Source organism: Gymnodraco acuticeps, unplaced genomic scaffold, assembly GCF_902827175.1.
Source record: "Gymnodraco acuticeps unplaced genomic scaffold, fGymAcu1.1, whole genome shotgun sequence".
Lineage (NCBI taxonomy): Eukaryota > Metazoa > Chordata > Actinopteri > Perciformes > Bathydraconidae > Gymnodraco > Gymnodraco acuticeps.
Genome location: NW_022991255.1, coordinates 352,618 through 366,481, shown reverse-complemented (window position 1 = coordinate 366,481; position 13,864 = coordinate 352,618). Strand labels below are relative to the sequence as shown.

Here is a 13,864-nt window from a genome sequence, read left to right as displayed (position 1 = left end):
ATGAATGAGAGGTAACATTTTATTTATGGTATTATTTCCACATATTTCTCTCCACTCTTCCTTCTGCCAACGGTGTCGCAGTTTCTCGTCTCTCCCGTGTTTGTGCTTAGTGCGTACGCATGGGTTAGAGTTTGCGTGGAGGACCGCACGTTTTCCCATCAAGTTAGTATTTTATAAATCGCAAACATTGCGTAGAAACTGGCGTACGCCATCTTTTGAGCGTATATCCCTTTATAAATGAGGCCCCAGAGCCGGACTGGGACAATAAGTCAGGCTGGGAATTATACACCCAGACACTACCAGTTTTTGGCGTTTTGCTGGATGTATCTTTAATATTTACAGCGTTGCTGCGTATAGTGATGGCACTATAGTTTAAATCTACTACCCAAATAGATACATATGAACATACAGTAGGTTACTATTTTATAAAGTGTGCACATTTATTTGGGAAACTATCCATGTGAACATGTTTTAAGTGGGGGTGGGCCTCATATCCTCTCGGGCGGTCCGGGGGCAACGATTGTTGTTGAAACAGCTCCTCCCCACAGAGATCAATCGAGAGCATGGATGTATGATCGGTACAATACATCAATAAAAATCCTCTCCACTTAACAGGCCAGGCCTGTCTTTAATATGTGTACTTGTGCCACTTTCTGCAATATGTAAAATATTGTCTTGGATGGGAAGGATAAATCCAAAGAGAATGTTCATCAAATCTGCAGACACCTCTCTGCTGTGTGTCTGCGATTGTTAACTGCTAATGTTAGCATTAGCATCAGCCTGCCAGTGACCTGCTTAGCATTAGCATTGAGCTCAAGTACAGCACCAGTACTGTACTTTCATGCTGGTTTATTTGTGTATCTCAAGACAAAATAATAGAGCACCTTTTTAAGGCTTGAATGTTAGAATGCACATATTCAAAGTGCTGATATAAATGAACCTGTGTAGTGACTGAGGTGGGTGAACATTGCCTGTAAAAACAGTGTGATGGGTTTAAACAGAGGGTGAGTCATGTTGAGTTTTTAATAGGTTTGATGTGTACATTTGTAACAGCAATGTGTGAAAACAAAACTGCAGTTAGCCCCAAGTTAGCCAACTCAAAGGATAGTTTTCTTGGTATACATACATGACATAATTCACAATCTAGACTTAAAGTACATGGAAATTACAGTACAGTTTTCTAATCTGAGACGCAGTCTCAGATTAAGCCACTAAATGATGTGTTTCTGCCCAGTGACATTGTAATAGACGCTAGTGTTCACAAGGACATGAACTGCATCTCCAAAGTTTCTTTACCAAATGTTCATGTTCTCCACACAACAGAAGAGCTCCACACAGAGAGAACAACAGTGCAGCCACAATATGGGCTCAGAGCTAACCTCACAAGGCAAGAGGTGGGGCGGGGGGCCAGCAGTCCTCCCCTCCCCTTCTGTCACTGCAGACCGCTCACAATCATCATAGTTCCCTCATCAGAAAGGGACCATCTTAACCTCACTGTCAAAGTAAGTCGCAACATTTAAAAGAAAAAAATTGACAAACTTTCAAGCGTTAAAAATATCATTTATAACTTCCCTCTGTCCAGGCATGTTAGCTTTCCTTCCTTGTTTTGTGATTGGGGCAGATGTCTTGGAGACATATCTCTAGAGGAAGTGAGAAGATGTATCATTTGGATGAACAGACCCTTAGAATGCCATCACATGTAAAGTAGACTTCTTTTATTTTGTATCATTTCCTTTAGGACCATGCTGTGTGATTCCAGCCATCTACTACAAATAATTAGCCAGTGTGTGAGTCTAAATCATGCCACAGCTGTTTCTGTAAAGCATCACTGCATATCAACATCCTGCGCACCAAGTGATGTCATGTAGAGTATGTAGTGTGCTCCAGATGCTTTAGCATGTGGCTATGTTTTTGTGACAAATGCCTGAATGTGTATACCAATATCAGAACATGAGAAGAGAGCTTCCACAACATAATCAACTGCCCCACAATGCATTGCGGCTCTTCAGACTGCAGGCAGATGGTTTAATTATTGCACTGTTGGATAAAATAATCAGGCATGATGGTTGATGGTACAATTAAGAGCTACAGTATTAAACAATAATTGTTTCAATTTTCATTCCATGGTGGCACGGACCAGTGTCATTACAATCGATGGTCATGTAAGCTAAAGCGATGTCAGGGGTTTTAAACAGTCATGTTAGCCATGCAGTCTGTTATGCAGAGAAAACATATTGCTTGATACTTCAGTGTAAACTATCAATGTAGCAGACAGCTGGTGATAGCATACTGGTTAACTCAGTATATACAGAGCAGTATGTAGTGTGCAGTACGGTGCTGACTTCCAACATAGTTACTGTTTCGAGAAACTCCAAAAGCAATTCATCTTATCAGACTCTGCTGAAGTGAGAGGAGAGGGAGTTTTCAGACTGAAAATGTCAATGTATGAAATAATGTACGATTGTTTAACTACTATTTCTCTTATTTTGAAAAATATGTTTGGCGATATTAAAATATGTTTCCAGGAGCAGAACGTTCTGCAGTGAAATGATGTCCGTGTATTAAATAGGCTGCGTGAAGCACTAGTATGATCATAAAGGAACAGATGCACATCATGTTTTAGCCATGAATAAAACAAAAGCATGAACACCAGGCACGTCAGGGCCGCAGCGGTCTGACAAGCTGGAAACCTTTTTAACAAATCACTTTTTTCAACAGCTGACTCTAACCCAGCCTTTCTTTTTTTGGTGATTCAAAAATGGACCAGACTGAAAGGAAAGGGTCTGAGCAGCCAACTTAGCCACAGCTAGGAAGGAGCGGATGTGAATATAAAAAGTGTCTATGGATTTATAGCTCCTGCCCATGTGGCAATGGAGAGGAGCCAATTGATAACCCAAAACATGCAACATTACATTTGGTTTCTTTCGTAGGTTATGGTCATTAAACTTGAGATGTGAGGACTGTTATGAGTCCATCATTGTATTCCGATATCCTATTTAATTGTGCAGGTTTCCAAAATAATATCTCTTGGTAGATTTTATTTCAGAAACTACATTAATATACAATGTGAACCAAAAATACCAACCATCTGAGTTCCTGTTAAGTCATGCCACATTTTTGCAAACATATAGGCCTCTTATAAAAGCTTTTACATTAAAAAGCTATACAGTCATTTTAATGTAACCTTCAATAAATAGTCTAAGCTGCGAAGGCCACCTGCCTATTAGTGGGGGGGTAAAGCGAAGAGCGATACTCCCAACTCCTCTCACAGACAGAACAGGTCATGTGTTGTGGGGGGGGGGGGGGGTGACGCGAGGGATTGGGGAGAGGTGTGATCAGTCAGTGTTATTTCTTGCTGCGCAGCCGTTTGGACTGTCGGGGGCGCTCTGAGCTCTTTCTGCTGCGTTTGAGTGATGCCCCCCCCTCGCCCTCATGCCCTGTGGATAGAGAGGACCCACTGCTACTTGCCGACCCCCCAGCAGACGTGGCGGCCGCAGCAGAGGACACGCCGGCGCTGCTGGAGGTGGAGGGGGCCGCCCCCCCCATGGCAGCAGCACTGCTGTCCATCAGCTCGCGGAGCTTGTGCTCCAGCTCGGCCAGCCGGGCGCTCTGCTCCCCGATCACCTGCGTCTGCTCCTGCAGCTTCTGCTCCTGGTCCTGCAGCTGCTTCTGCTGCTCCAGCTGCTTCACCCGGATCTCCGTCATCTCCCGCCGCAGCACCGTCATGGATGTCCCGTTCACTTTCACCTGCTGCTGCACCTTGGTCATCTCAGAGCGCGACGGCGTGTTCTTGGCCAGCAGGGACATGGTGGTCAGAGAGGTGGAGGGTCCGGCCACTGGGGGAACAGGACAGAGGGTCAGGGGTCTTCACTACAAACTGCTACACACGCAATAAGAGACGCTGCAGGGCAGAAGGAAAATGCAGAACATTTTGTCTTGAAGAATGTGCCAAAACTAAAAAACTGTTTTTGTATAGATTAATCACTCAGGTATTTAAAAATAAATACAATCTATGTGTGAATTATCAAATGTCTACTTTTGTATAGCCAGAAAGCATCACACTGGGGAAGCAGAAAACACAACCCATTCTTGAACAAAATAATCCAATAATTGTGATTGAATATACGTCTGATAAATTAACAGTTGGAGCTAATGCAAAAAAAGCCACCTCAAGCAACAGTCGGACACAAGGTTGAACAAACAGAACTCTGATGTTTCAATGAGTCACATGACAGCAGACATTAATAGTCTTTTAGATGGGAAATTAAAGTGGAAACCCTTCCACAAACAGAGACTCACTGTTTTTTGCCCGTAACTTTTTTGCCACAAAAGACTATTTATTTTTTATGTGAAAATAAGCCTCCGTGCTGAAAGGACAGATATTATGTGAATATTTAGCACCTCACAGTGAAGCTTGGGCCCCCATGAGAGCTGCTTTTGGTGACTTTTCTTTTGAACTCTCGTTCTTAGCGCCCACAGAAACACGTGTCAACTACCTGGTGTGGAGCCAATGAGGCGCCCGGACAGGTCGGCCCCCGGCAGCTTCTTCTTCAGGATTGGAACGATCTTCTCATCAAAGTACTCCATGGCCATGGAGGAGATATCCCTCAACTCCTGCAGGACCTCATGAGCCCGCTGGGGGGCTCGAGTGGAGTTCACGTAGCGCAGCACGCGGTAAATCTCATCTATTACCTAAAAAAACAAAGACACACGACACAGCAGATAAGATAGTACACCAGGAGAGGACTGAATGCTGTGAAGACCTCAGAGCCTCCCCTGTGGACAGCTCGAGAAACTAAGAAATCACATCGTGGCACAAATCAAAACAGATGAGTGTGAGTTTCCTGCTCTCCTCTGTGAGGAAGACTCCGGCTGCTGCAGTGGGGAGCAGCAGAGCTCACCTTTCCAGGGATGAAGCAGCAGAGGTTGGAGTCCACGTATTTCATGAAAGTCATGTTGAGCAGAGACAGGCGCGTCTCCACGGCAGCCAGGATGTCTGCGTGACGGGCCAGAGAATGATTCCTCCTCTCAGACTCTCGCCTGGAGAACATTCAGATTAACACACTGGTGAGGGTCGTTTTTTAACAGAGAACTATTTCATTTAAATGGTGCATGACAACTACATCTTGTCCCTGAGCTACACAGTGCAATGGAATAAGTCAATGTTCTACCACTAAGGAGAAACAGGTTTAATAAGGCGTGGTCAATTCTTTGATGAATTGTGATTCTCTCTTTTATGATTCAAACAACACGTCTGCATCAAAAGCGTTCCTAAATTGTTTTCAGCTGGGTCGGCAGTTCATCTTTCGACTGTCTGGCTGTTCACATTCCCATGTTAAGAAATCGTTTTTAAAAGCATTTCAGTACAGTTTTCTGAGGGATATGAATTGGAACATGTTTGCTCAGAATAAGAAAGACTCAGAAGACAGAAGGTTTCGCCTGAGGAGATGTTGGTTAGAGCATCAGACGGAGGTTCTGAACCTGCTTTGAGTTTTGGACTCCTTGAGATGAGCCCTAACACACACATTCAAGTCAAACAGCAGCCAGCACATCGTGGCTCTTTACCTCTGCTGTGAGCGAGCACATGTACAGTATTCAGCTTCAATCTACATGTCTGTGTACACTGGCAGCACAACAGCCTTTTAACAAAAAACACTTTGACACCTTTTTTTTTTTTTAAACTGGTGGGGACACTTTTTTCAGATTAAAAAAACACTAGTGCATTGAGCCCCCGCAAACACATACATCATATGCTTACAATACTTTTTTTGGACAAAAAGTGCAGTAACTATGGTATTCTGCTGCAAAGCTATTCTCAATTCAATTATTACTATAATATCCAACGTGGTCTCAGGTCCAAACTGCACCACCAGAAATACAGCCAGAAAGTGTGAACAGTCCTCCAGATTGAACATGTTCTATTGTGCAAATAAACCTTCTCATAGTGTACAATTCTTTGTGCACACTATTTTTTACAAATATCCTAATGCAAGGTGGTGGGGACATGTCCCCAGTATAAATGACCTGTGACCTCACTGTCTTTTTAGTCTCTGTCCTACTACTGAACTAAGAGCACATGTAGAGAGGCTGTAGCTGCCGTCACTCTGCTATGAGAAAGTCATCTTAGCCACAGATTGAGGTACTTTAGGTATTTGATAATGATCATTTTAATATGAAGCAATACAATAGTTAACAAAAACATATAAAAGCTACATCTGCATCAGTGTCAGAATCAGAGGCAAAAGTAACCTATAATTGCCCTGTTCAAAATCAATGTTGTTTTCTTCCCTAATCACCATACTTAGGCCCCGTCCACACGGAGACGATTTCAGTTGTACCCGCTAAAGTTCTTTATCGTATTATAGACGGTTCGTCCACACGAAGTGGAAAGTGGGTAGGCCTGGAGAGTAAACGCTTGCGGCTCCGTGTGTACGCTCTATACGATCATTTCCTGAAACGATGACGCCATAGCCCCACCTTTCCTGCTCACCCCCGCGTCATTGCTGATGCGTTTCACCAACAACAACAACAACAACGGCGGATCACAGGGTCGTCAGTCCACACAAATGCCTCCCTTCTTGCACAAATATCCGCCATCCTCTACCTTGTTTGTTTATCCCCTATGCCCTTGCTCGGGGGGTCTTATTCGCTGCTTTTGGTGTATTTTGTGGCGGAAGTACAGCGCCACTTACAGGCCCGACATATGTACTACAGCGTCTCGAGCGGTTTCGTTTGGATGGACACGTTTCTTGAGCCGATTCCGTGTGGACGGAAGACTTTTTTGAAATCCACTTCGGTTCGAAATCCGTTTCGTCTCCGTGTGTACGGGGCCTTATTTACTTCAAGAAAATTCCACTGACAGGCTGCAATACTAACTGTGACCACCAGTGACCCAAAGACACCGCTGAAAAGTTAATCCAGTTTTCGAAATGTCCTCAGAACCTCAGAACCTTTTTTGGTATGTCCTTGTGCTCATGTTGTTCCAAAGTGTGTGGGACCAGATGTGTTGTGGACACTGACCTGGGCAGCTGGGCCTTCACCTGCCTCTGGCACAGGCTGTGGTAGCGCTCCACCTTCAGGAAGCCCTGGTTCAGGATCCGCTGGCAGATCGTGTCCATGCGCTTACACACCTGCAGGAGACACAACAGAAGACAGCTCAGCAACAGGGACTCTGTCTCAGGAGTACACACACAGGCCAAACACCTTTGAGAGGGAGCAGGACAACATGTCCACGTTCCAGCTGCAGTCTGGATCAGGAAGACATTTCCACGTTCCAGCTGCAGTCTGGATCAGGAAGACATTTCCACGTTCCAGCTGCAGTCTGGATCAGGAGGACATGTCCACGTTCCAGCTGCAGTCTGGATCAGGAGGACATGTCCACGTTCCAGCTGCAGTCTGGATCAGGAGGACATGTCCACGTTCCAGCTGCAGTCTGGATCAGGGGTTGCCTCACACCTTGACGTGATCACAAGTCTCCAGGTGACTCTGAACACGGGGTATCTTAATTATTTTTTCCCTAACACTGATTCATTGGACTGGAATGTTTTGTATCATATTCTATATAAATGTTGGGATATCTGTAAAGAGGATATTCAAAGATTAAAGTTCAAAGGCTTCATCTGCACAGTAGCTACAGCGTAGTTCTGGCATGGAATTCTGGCACCCCAGGTTCCTCCAACAATGCAACATACATACACACATGTACTTAAGACATAACAATGGATAGTGCACAAATACATAGAAATCAAATGAAAATTCAATCTAAATAAAAGTACAAATAAAATATTGTAATATAAATGTGCAAGTGACACAATGTGCAAATAAATGCAAAAAGTAAACTAGTAAAAACATATACATGTAAAAAAAAACTGTTAACATGTATGCGAAGACACCTAATAGAGCTCAGAAGTTTAGGGTCTCAGTCTGTGGGAGTGCAAATGAGGATCTGCTGTGGCAGCCCATCTCCCAAAAACCACCAACTTAGTTTATTAGTTTATTTGTCAGGGACAATAGCCGCTTTCACACCAAGTACTTTGCCGTACTTACTTCCCAGTACTTAGTGCCGCCGAACGCTTTAGACCCGGAACTGTCCTATTAAATTGCGTTCACACCGGAATAAGTCCCTGAGGGAGGATTACGCAAATGAAGCCGCTGACGTCACTTCTTCTTCTGCTTTGGGTTTACTGGCAGGCCACAAACAACTTCACGGCGTATACTGCCACCCGAAGTCCGGGGGAAATCGCCAGAAGCGCCGACACCTCCTCATCACTCCACCGCTCCCACGTTTTATTTTGTGCCATAAGATAGTCTCTCTCTGTTGGTGCACTGGGCTAATGCTAATAATGCTAATGCGAGCAAATAAAATGGCGGCTTCACAAAACCTTTTTTTGTTTTACGGAGTGTGGTTTGCAATTCGCCCAGCCAATCAGAAATTGTAACCTTTTCCTCCCCAGGAAAGTACCACCCGAAAAAAGTTCTAGTTCCAGATCTTTTTGGTGTGAACGCAAAATCTCAGGAACTATCGGAACTATTCCTGGGAAAAGTACTCCGGTGTGAAAACGCCTCATGTTCAAGAAGAACATACATTTCAAAGAGATAAGATGCTTTGTACCAGATTATAGCAGCTCATTTCCACCTGCAGTCCCTGGGCAGGTCAACACAGGATAAAGCACATACAATTCAATAACAACATTAACCAGTGGCGAGCCGTCAGGGCCCTCTAGGCCCTCTGTGAGGGCCTAAGATATTCTAAAAAATAATATTTGAAAACATTACAAAAAAAAGATTTTTTTTAATATTTTTTTGTTGTTACATTTTTCATTAATTTTACCAAAATAACTTGATTTAATTGTATTTAAAATAATATTTCCAGAGAAATAAATCCTTCGAATCTGCCTGTTCAGTTTCTGTTGGAATGTGAAGGGTTAAACGCCGTCTCTGCGAGTTATGTGAAGACGGGAGAGCTTGTTGGTCCCTCTGTAGATTCACAGAGGGCCAGCTATAGTAACTCAACCAGAGAGTAATGTCAAATGACAGTACAATTGACCAATCATATCTTCCCTCTAAATGGGCGGGCTTTATTTTCGCGGACTTTATGACAAGTTCCGCCCGCTGTGAGGTCTATGCAAGTGGTGCAGTGACGCGTCCTAAAACCCGGAAGTAAGCTTCACTCGGATTCCCTCGACAGAAAGCAGTGAGATTTCTCCAGAGGATTTTGGAAAATAGCTCGAAATAAGGTCTGTGGAAAACGAACCTGTTAGATAAATGCACGTTTTGTTCAGCCGGATAATATCCACATGTCTATCCTACTTTTATTATTTTTGATAGATTTATGATTAGCATAAGTTCGTTCATGATGGCTCACTTCAGTGATAAAGATGACATCGTTGCGAAATTATTAACCGAGTCATTTTCAAGATTGAGTTACAATGATAAACTGGAGTGGCAAAGGATCAGCTGAATGACCCGCCATCAAGTGCTTCATCCAAAAGGACAGGAGGATGGACTTTGTGTTTAAGTGATTTGATCATCAAAGGTAGGCCATTTTCAATGTGGGCCGCCGTGCCGACTTAATTCATTTGTAATTGCTACTTGGCTGTGGGTGCCCTGTCATGATAGGTGTTTATATAAATGATGTTGTTTTGTGTGGTAGAGGGTCGCTGTCATTGATGCGTTTTGCACCCCGGACCACTGTTTTGATATTCCGCTGAAGTCTACGTTGAGACGTAATATCTCTTCTTTTTTTTCCAAGGGAAGGGGGGGTCAGAGGGCCTAGGTATAAAAGTCACGGCTCGCCACTGACATTAACACATATGATATCACAACATATGTCATACACGCACACACTAATACACTTCACATTAAATGTACATTTCTATCTTCAAAATTAAAAGATATGACTCATTTAAATAAAATAAGAAAAAAATATACGAATCGCAGAAAGCTAAACTAATGTGTGAACATACTTGGCTGAATTTTTTTTTCAAAGGGGGTACATTATTGAAAAAAGTTTGAGAATCACTGGTTTAAAGCATGCATATGTTGGTGTGGGTTGGTGTACAGCAGTGACCACCAACTGGCGGCCCGCGGGCCACATCTGGCCCGCACGACGGGGGTGACTGTGGTGTTGGCGGAGTGGTTAGTGCGGTTTTTTTTTTACAACGTCTTGTGAGTAAGGTGCAGTACCGGAGTCCAACAGAGAGGCAGCAGCTGCGGGTCAGTAGACTGCATACTGCGAAACCTTCCCTGCCTTGAAGAAGAAGTGATCCTTCGTTGTGAAGAGTCTGCTTTGTGCGCTCCGCACCACCGCAACAGCCCTGCTGCGACAGAGTCCAACAGAGAGGCAGGAGCTGCGGGACAGTAGCCTAGAAGCAGGGTTGGGTTGTAACGGAATACATGTAACAGCGTTACGTAATCAGAATACAAACATCAAGTAGGCTAACTGTATTCAGCTGGCGTTACATTTGAAAAACGAGTAATCTGATTACAGTTACTTTCGTAAACCTGAAGTGAATACATTTTGGAATACTTATTGGAATTATTGGTGGAAAAGTTTCCGCACAAAATGTAATATTCATTACCGGCAGAACTGTGTGCACACTGCACAGCGCTGCAGCATGTCTGTGAGCGAGAGAGAGATGCAGAGTGTCTGTGAGGCCCCGCCCCCGCACGCAGATGAGAGAGAGATCTCTTTTAAACTATATTGAAAGTTAGAAACGGAGATGGTTAGATAAAATGTGCAAGATAACATTTATGTAGCGTTTCTTTATTGTCGAAATGATGACATTTATAACGGGATGAAATCAAAGTGAATGGCCTGCTGCTGCTGAATGCATGGGGCAAGTGACTGGAAACAGTTTTAAAAGTTATTACATCGTTTCAGATAATAATAATAATAATGATAATTCATTCTATTTAGGGGCGCCTTTCAAAGCACCCAAGGACACCTTACAATTCATAACATATTCTAAGGAAAGGTTTTAAGACAGTACAAAGAATGTTGATGTCGCCAGGGAAAAGAAAGTTTGGGGCTCTCTGCTGGAACTGCTACCCCCGCGACCCGACCACGGATAAGCGGGAGAAGATGGATGGATGGATGGATGGATGGACAAAGAATGCAGTCCGGGTGATGTTTTTTATGTGTGGTGCAGATGAGAGAGCTGTCCAGAATGACACCAAGATGTTGTGTTTGAGTTCTTGATAAGCCATTAAAACAGTAAAATACGTGTCTCCTGTTCACCAAAACATACCCATCTGTTATGGAAAAAGAAAGTATTCCAAAAGTAATCTGAATACTTTTTTAAGACACGTAACTGTATTCTGATTACTTTCAGAGCATGTATTCAGTATTCAGTAACTGACGACATTTACGACAACCCTGCCTAGAAGTGATCCTTCGTTAGCGTGAAGAGTCTGCTAAGCTTTATTATGCGGTCCGCAGTGCCTGAGCGTGCTCCACTAGCACCCCTCCCCCCCCCCGTCAACAACTTCAAAATTCTGGGCTATATAAAAATCGCTGACCCTCGATAGTGTCTATTGGATACATTTTGGCCCTTGGACAAATGTAGTTGGTGATCCCTGGTGTACAGCATGCATATAGCAGTGTGTTGGTGTGTGGGGTCCAGTGATGGAACCGTTCCTCTCAGCTAACACACTGAGATCTGCGGCCGTGGCGCTACGTACACAGCTGCACACACGTTTGACACCACACGCTTTATAACAGTCTCCACAGTCATTTATATTCCGACTTCATATCACTAGTGTCCAGAGAGCAGACGTGTTGGCTAGCTTTAGCTCCGTTCACCTTCGGGCTGCTTGTTTTTGTTCTTACCGCGCGCAGCAGGCTGATCTCGTCGTAAGACAGGAAGTGGAGGATGTTCTCTATGGCCACGATGGGCAGCCCGAGCAGCGGGTTGTTCTGGTGCGGCTGCTCCGGGGGAGGGCTGCACTGTCTCGGGGATCCCGAGTCTGAGTCCAAGGACCCAACACATCCATCAACTCTCTCTACGACGGCCGCCATCTTGCTCTGAGAAGGAGGAGACGGAAGTGACGCATCAATGAGAAGCCAGTGTGATGAGCATGGATGTATGGTGATGAGAGTGAATGAAATGTTACAAATGCATTAGAAACTTCATCCAGAGTGTAACCCTGGCCTCAGGGACATTCGAAAAGAATGTATCCGTTTTAAATAAAGTTAGAGGTTTCATTAAAAAAGTGTACATAGCCTATAATTTATCCTGTAAAAAATACACTAGATTTAAAATTGATATTGACTACTTTTGTCATTTCTGCAATTTAGGCTACATGACGAAACTCGAAACTACATTTTTACTTAGAATTACAACAATACCACTATTACAAATTGTAAAAAGAATAAGAAGGCAATCAAAACCAAATGTATATTTTTATTAATACTTTTGCTTCAAATGTTACCTTTTGTTTTATCACTATTTTCTTTATATGTATTTATGTCTTAATATGTATATTTATAAAGGCGGAAAAGCTTTGACCCTAACCCATGGAAAACTGAAGAGAACTAAATACAAGAGACAGTTCCATATAAAAAATTTGACGCAGTTTTTTCACTTGGGGTTGTTAAGTTATCCTTTATCCTTATCCAAAGCCAGTTTGGAGGTCATTCTAAATTATTTAGGCTGATTTTGAAAATCACTGCAAAACACAGATAACACAAACTTAAAGATGCACAGAATAATGTTGAAACGATCCAGTCTTGACAAATCAATGTGATGATCGCTTTCTTATAACTTATCAAGTATTAATAGTATTCATCTTTTAAGTATGCTTAATAAAATTCGTCATAGGCTTCTTGTGAGAAAATCTTTGAGGTTTCCATGTTGAAAAATCTTCCTCCAGCCTCATGCTTACTTTGCCTTTTAAGCTGATATCATTGACCTTCTGGCTGAGTTGCATGCAGTCTATGGTTGCATGTCATCTGGCCCATAATCCACTTGCTTATCACAAGCTGTCTAGCAACACTATCAAGTTAAATTAGCTCCACTTTTAACAAACAAATCACTAACTATTGTTTAGTATTTTAAGAAATGGGGAATCATAAATAATGAATATTTTTTACTTCTGGTACATTTTGATGCTTTTACTTCCGTCATTTTACTAACGTAAGATTTTGAATCAGAATTTATAGCTGAGAGTATTTTTTTACTGTATTATTGCTACTTGCTACTTTTTTGTTTATTTTTCACGAGATGTACGTGTATTACCAAACATGCAATGCATCACTGTGGATATCTTGCTTATTTTGCTTTTTTATTTCATTATATGCGCATCTGAATCTGACCAGTTCAATCCCTTCAGAATCCGTTGTAGTGTATTATTGTGTGAAAAACAGTCTTCACCGTCATGTTTGTATCTTTATTTGAAGCTGAAGAGGGTGACCATATTCATCAGTTCTCCCCCGACCCCAGGACCACTCTTTCCATTCCTCTGAATGCCAAGTTCTTCATCTGGAGCCTCCACTCCGGAAGCCTCCATTCGCCAAATGCTCCAGCTGCTGTTCCATGGTTGACTCTCCCATTTGGTCCTTACTCTCCCTGCCCGATGGGGGAGGTTCTCCCTCCAGCATTGAGTGTATGAGGTTGGCAGGACACGTGTCTTCAAAGCTGACATGTTCTTTAATATGAATGACTTTGTGTTAGTACAAAGCATGGGAGCAAACATTTTTCTCTCTGTTTTTATCCAAAAAGCCACACTAAAACACAAGTGATGTTTCCTACTTTAAAGGGATAGTGGAAATCCGCGAATTTTAGGTTTAACTTATGTATTTTTATTAAAAATAAGCATAATAAAAAAATTTTTTAATTTCATGCGCCTAGTTTCATTTTATTTT

The 13,864-nt window shown here is 42.8% G+C and overlaps 1 protein-coding gene across 1 annotated transcript; it reads right to left on the bottom strand.

Annotated features, from left to right (window-relative positions):
* Window positions 1-1,004: 1,004 nt before the first annotated feature.
* Window positions 1,005-12,332, bottom strand: fbxo28 (F-box protein 28). Its single transcript, XM_034239722.1, has 5 exons — window positions 11,831-12,332; window positions 7,021-7,130; window positions 4,902-5,040; window positions 4,497-4,692; window positions 1,005-3,836 (listed from the first exon to the last, which is right to left on the bottom strand). Exons 1-5 carry the CDS (start codon window positions 12,017-12,019, stop codon window positions 3,346-3,348), a joined length of 1,125 nt encoding a protein of 374 aa, XP_034095613.1. The 5' UTR covers window positions 12,020-12,332; the 3' UTR covers window positions 1,005-3,345.
* Window positions 12,333-13,864: the final 1,532 nt, after the last annotated feature.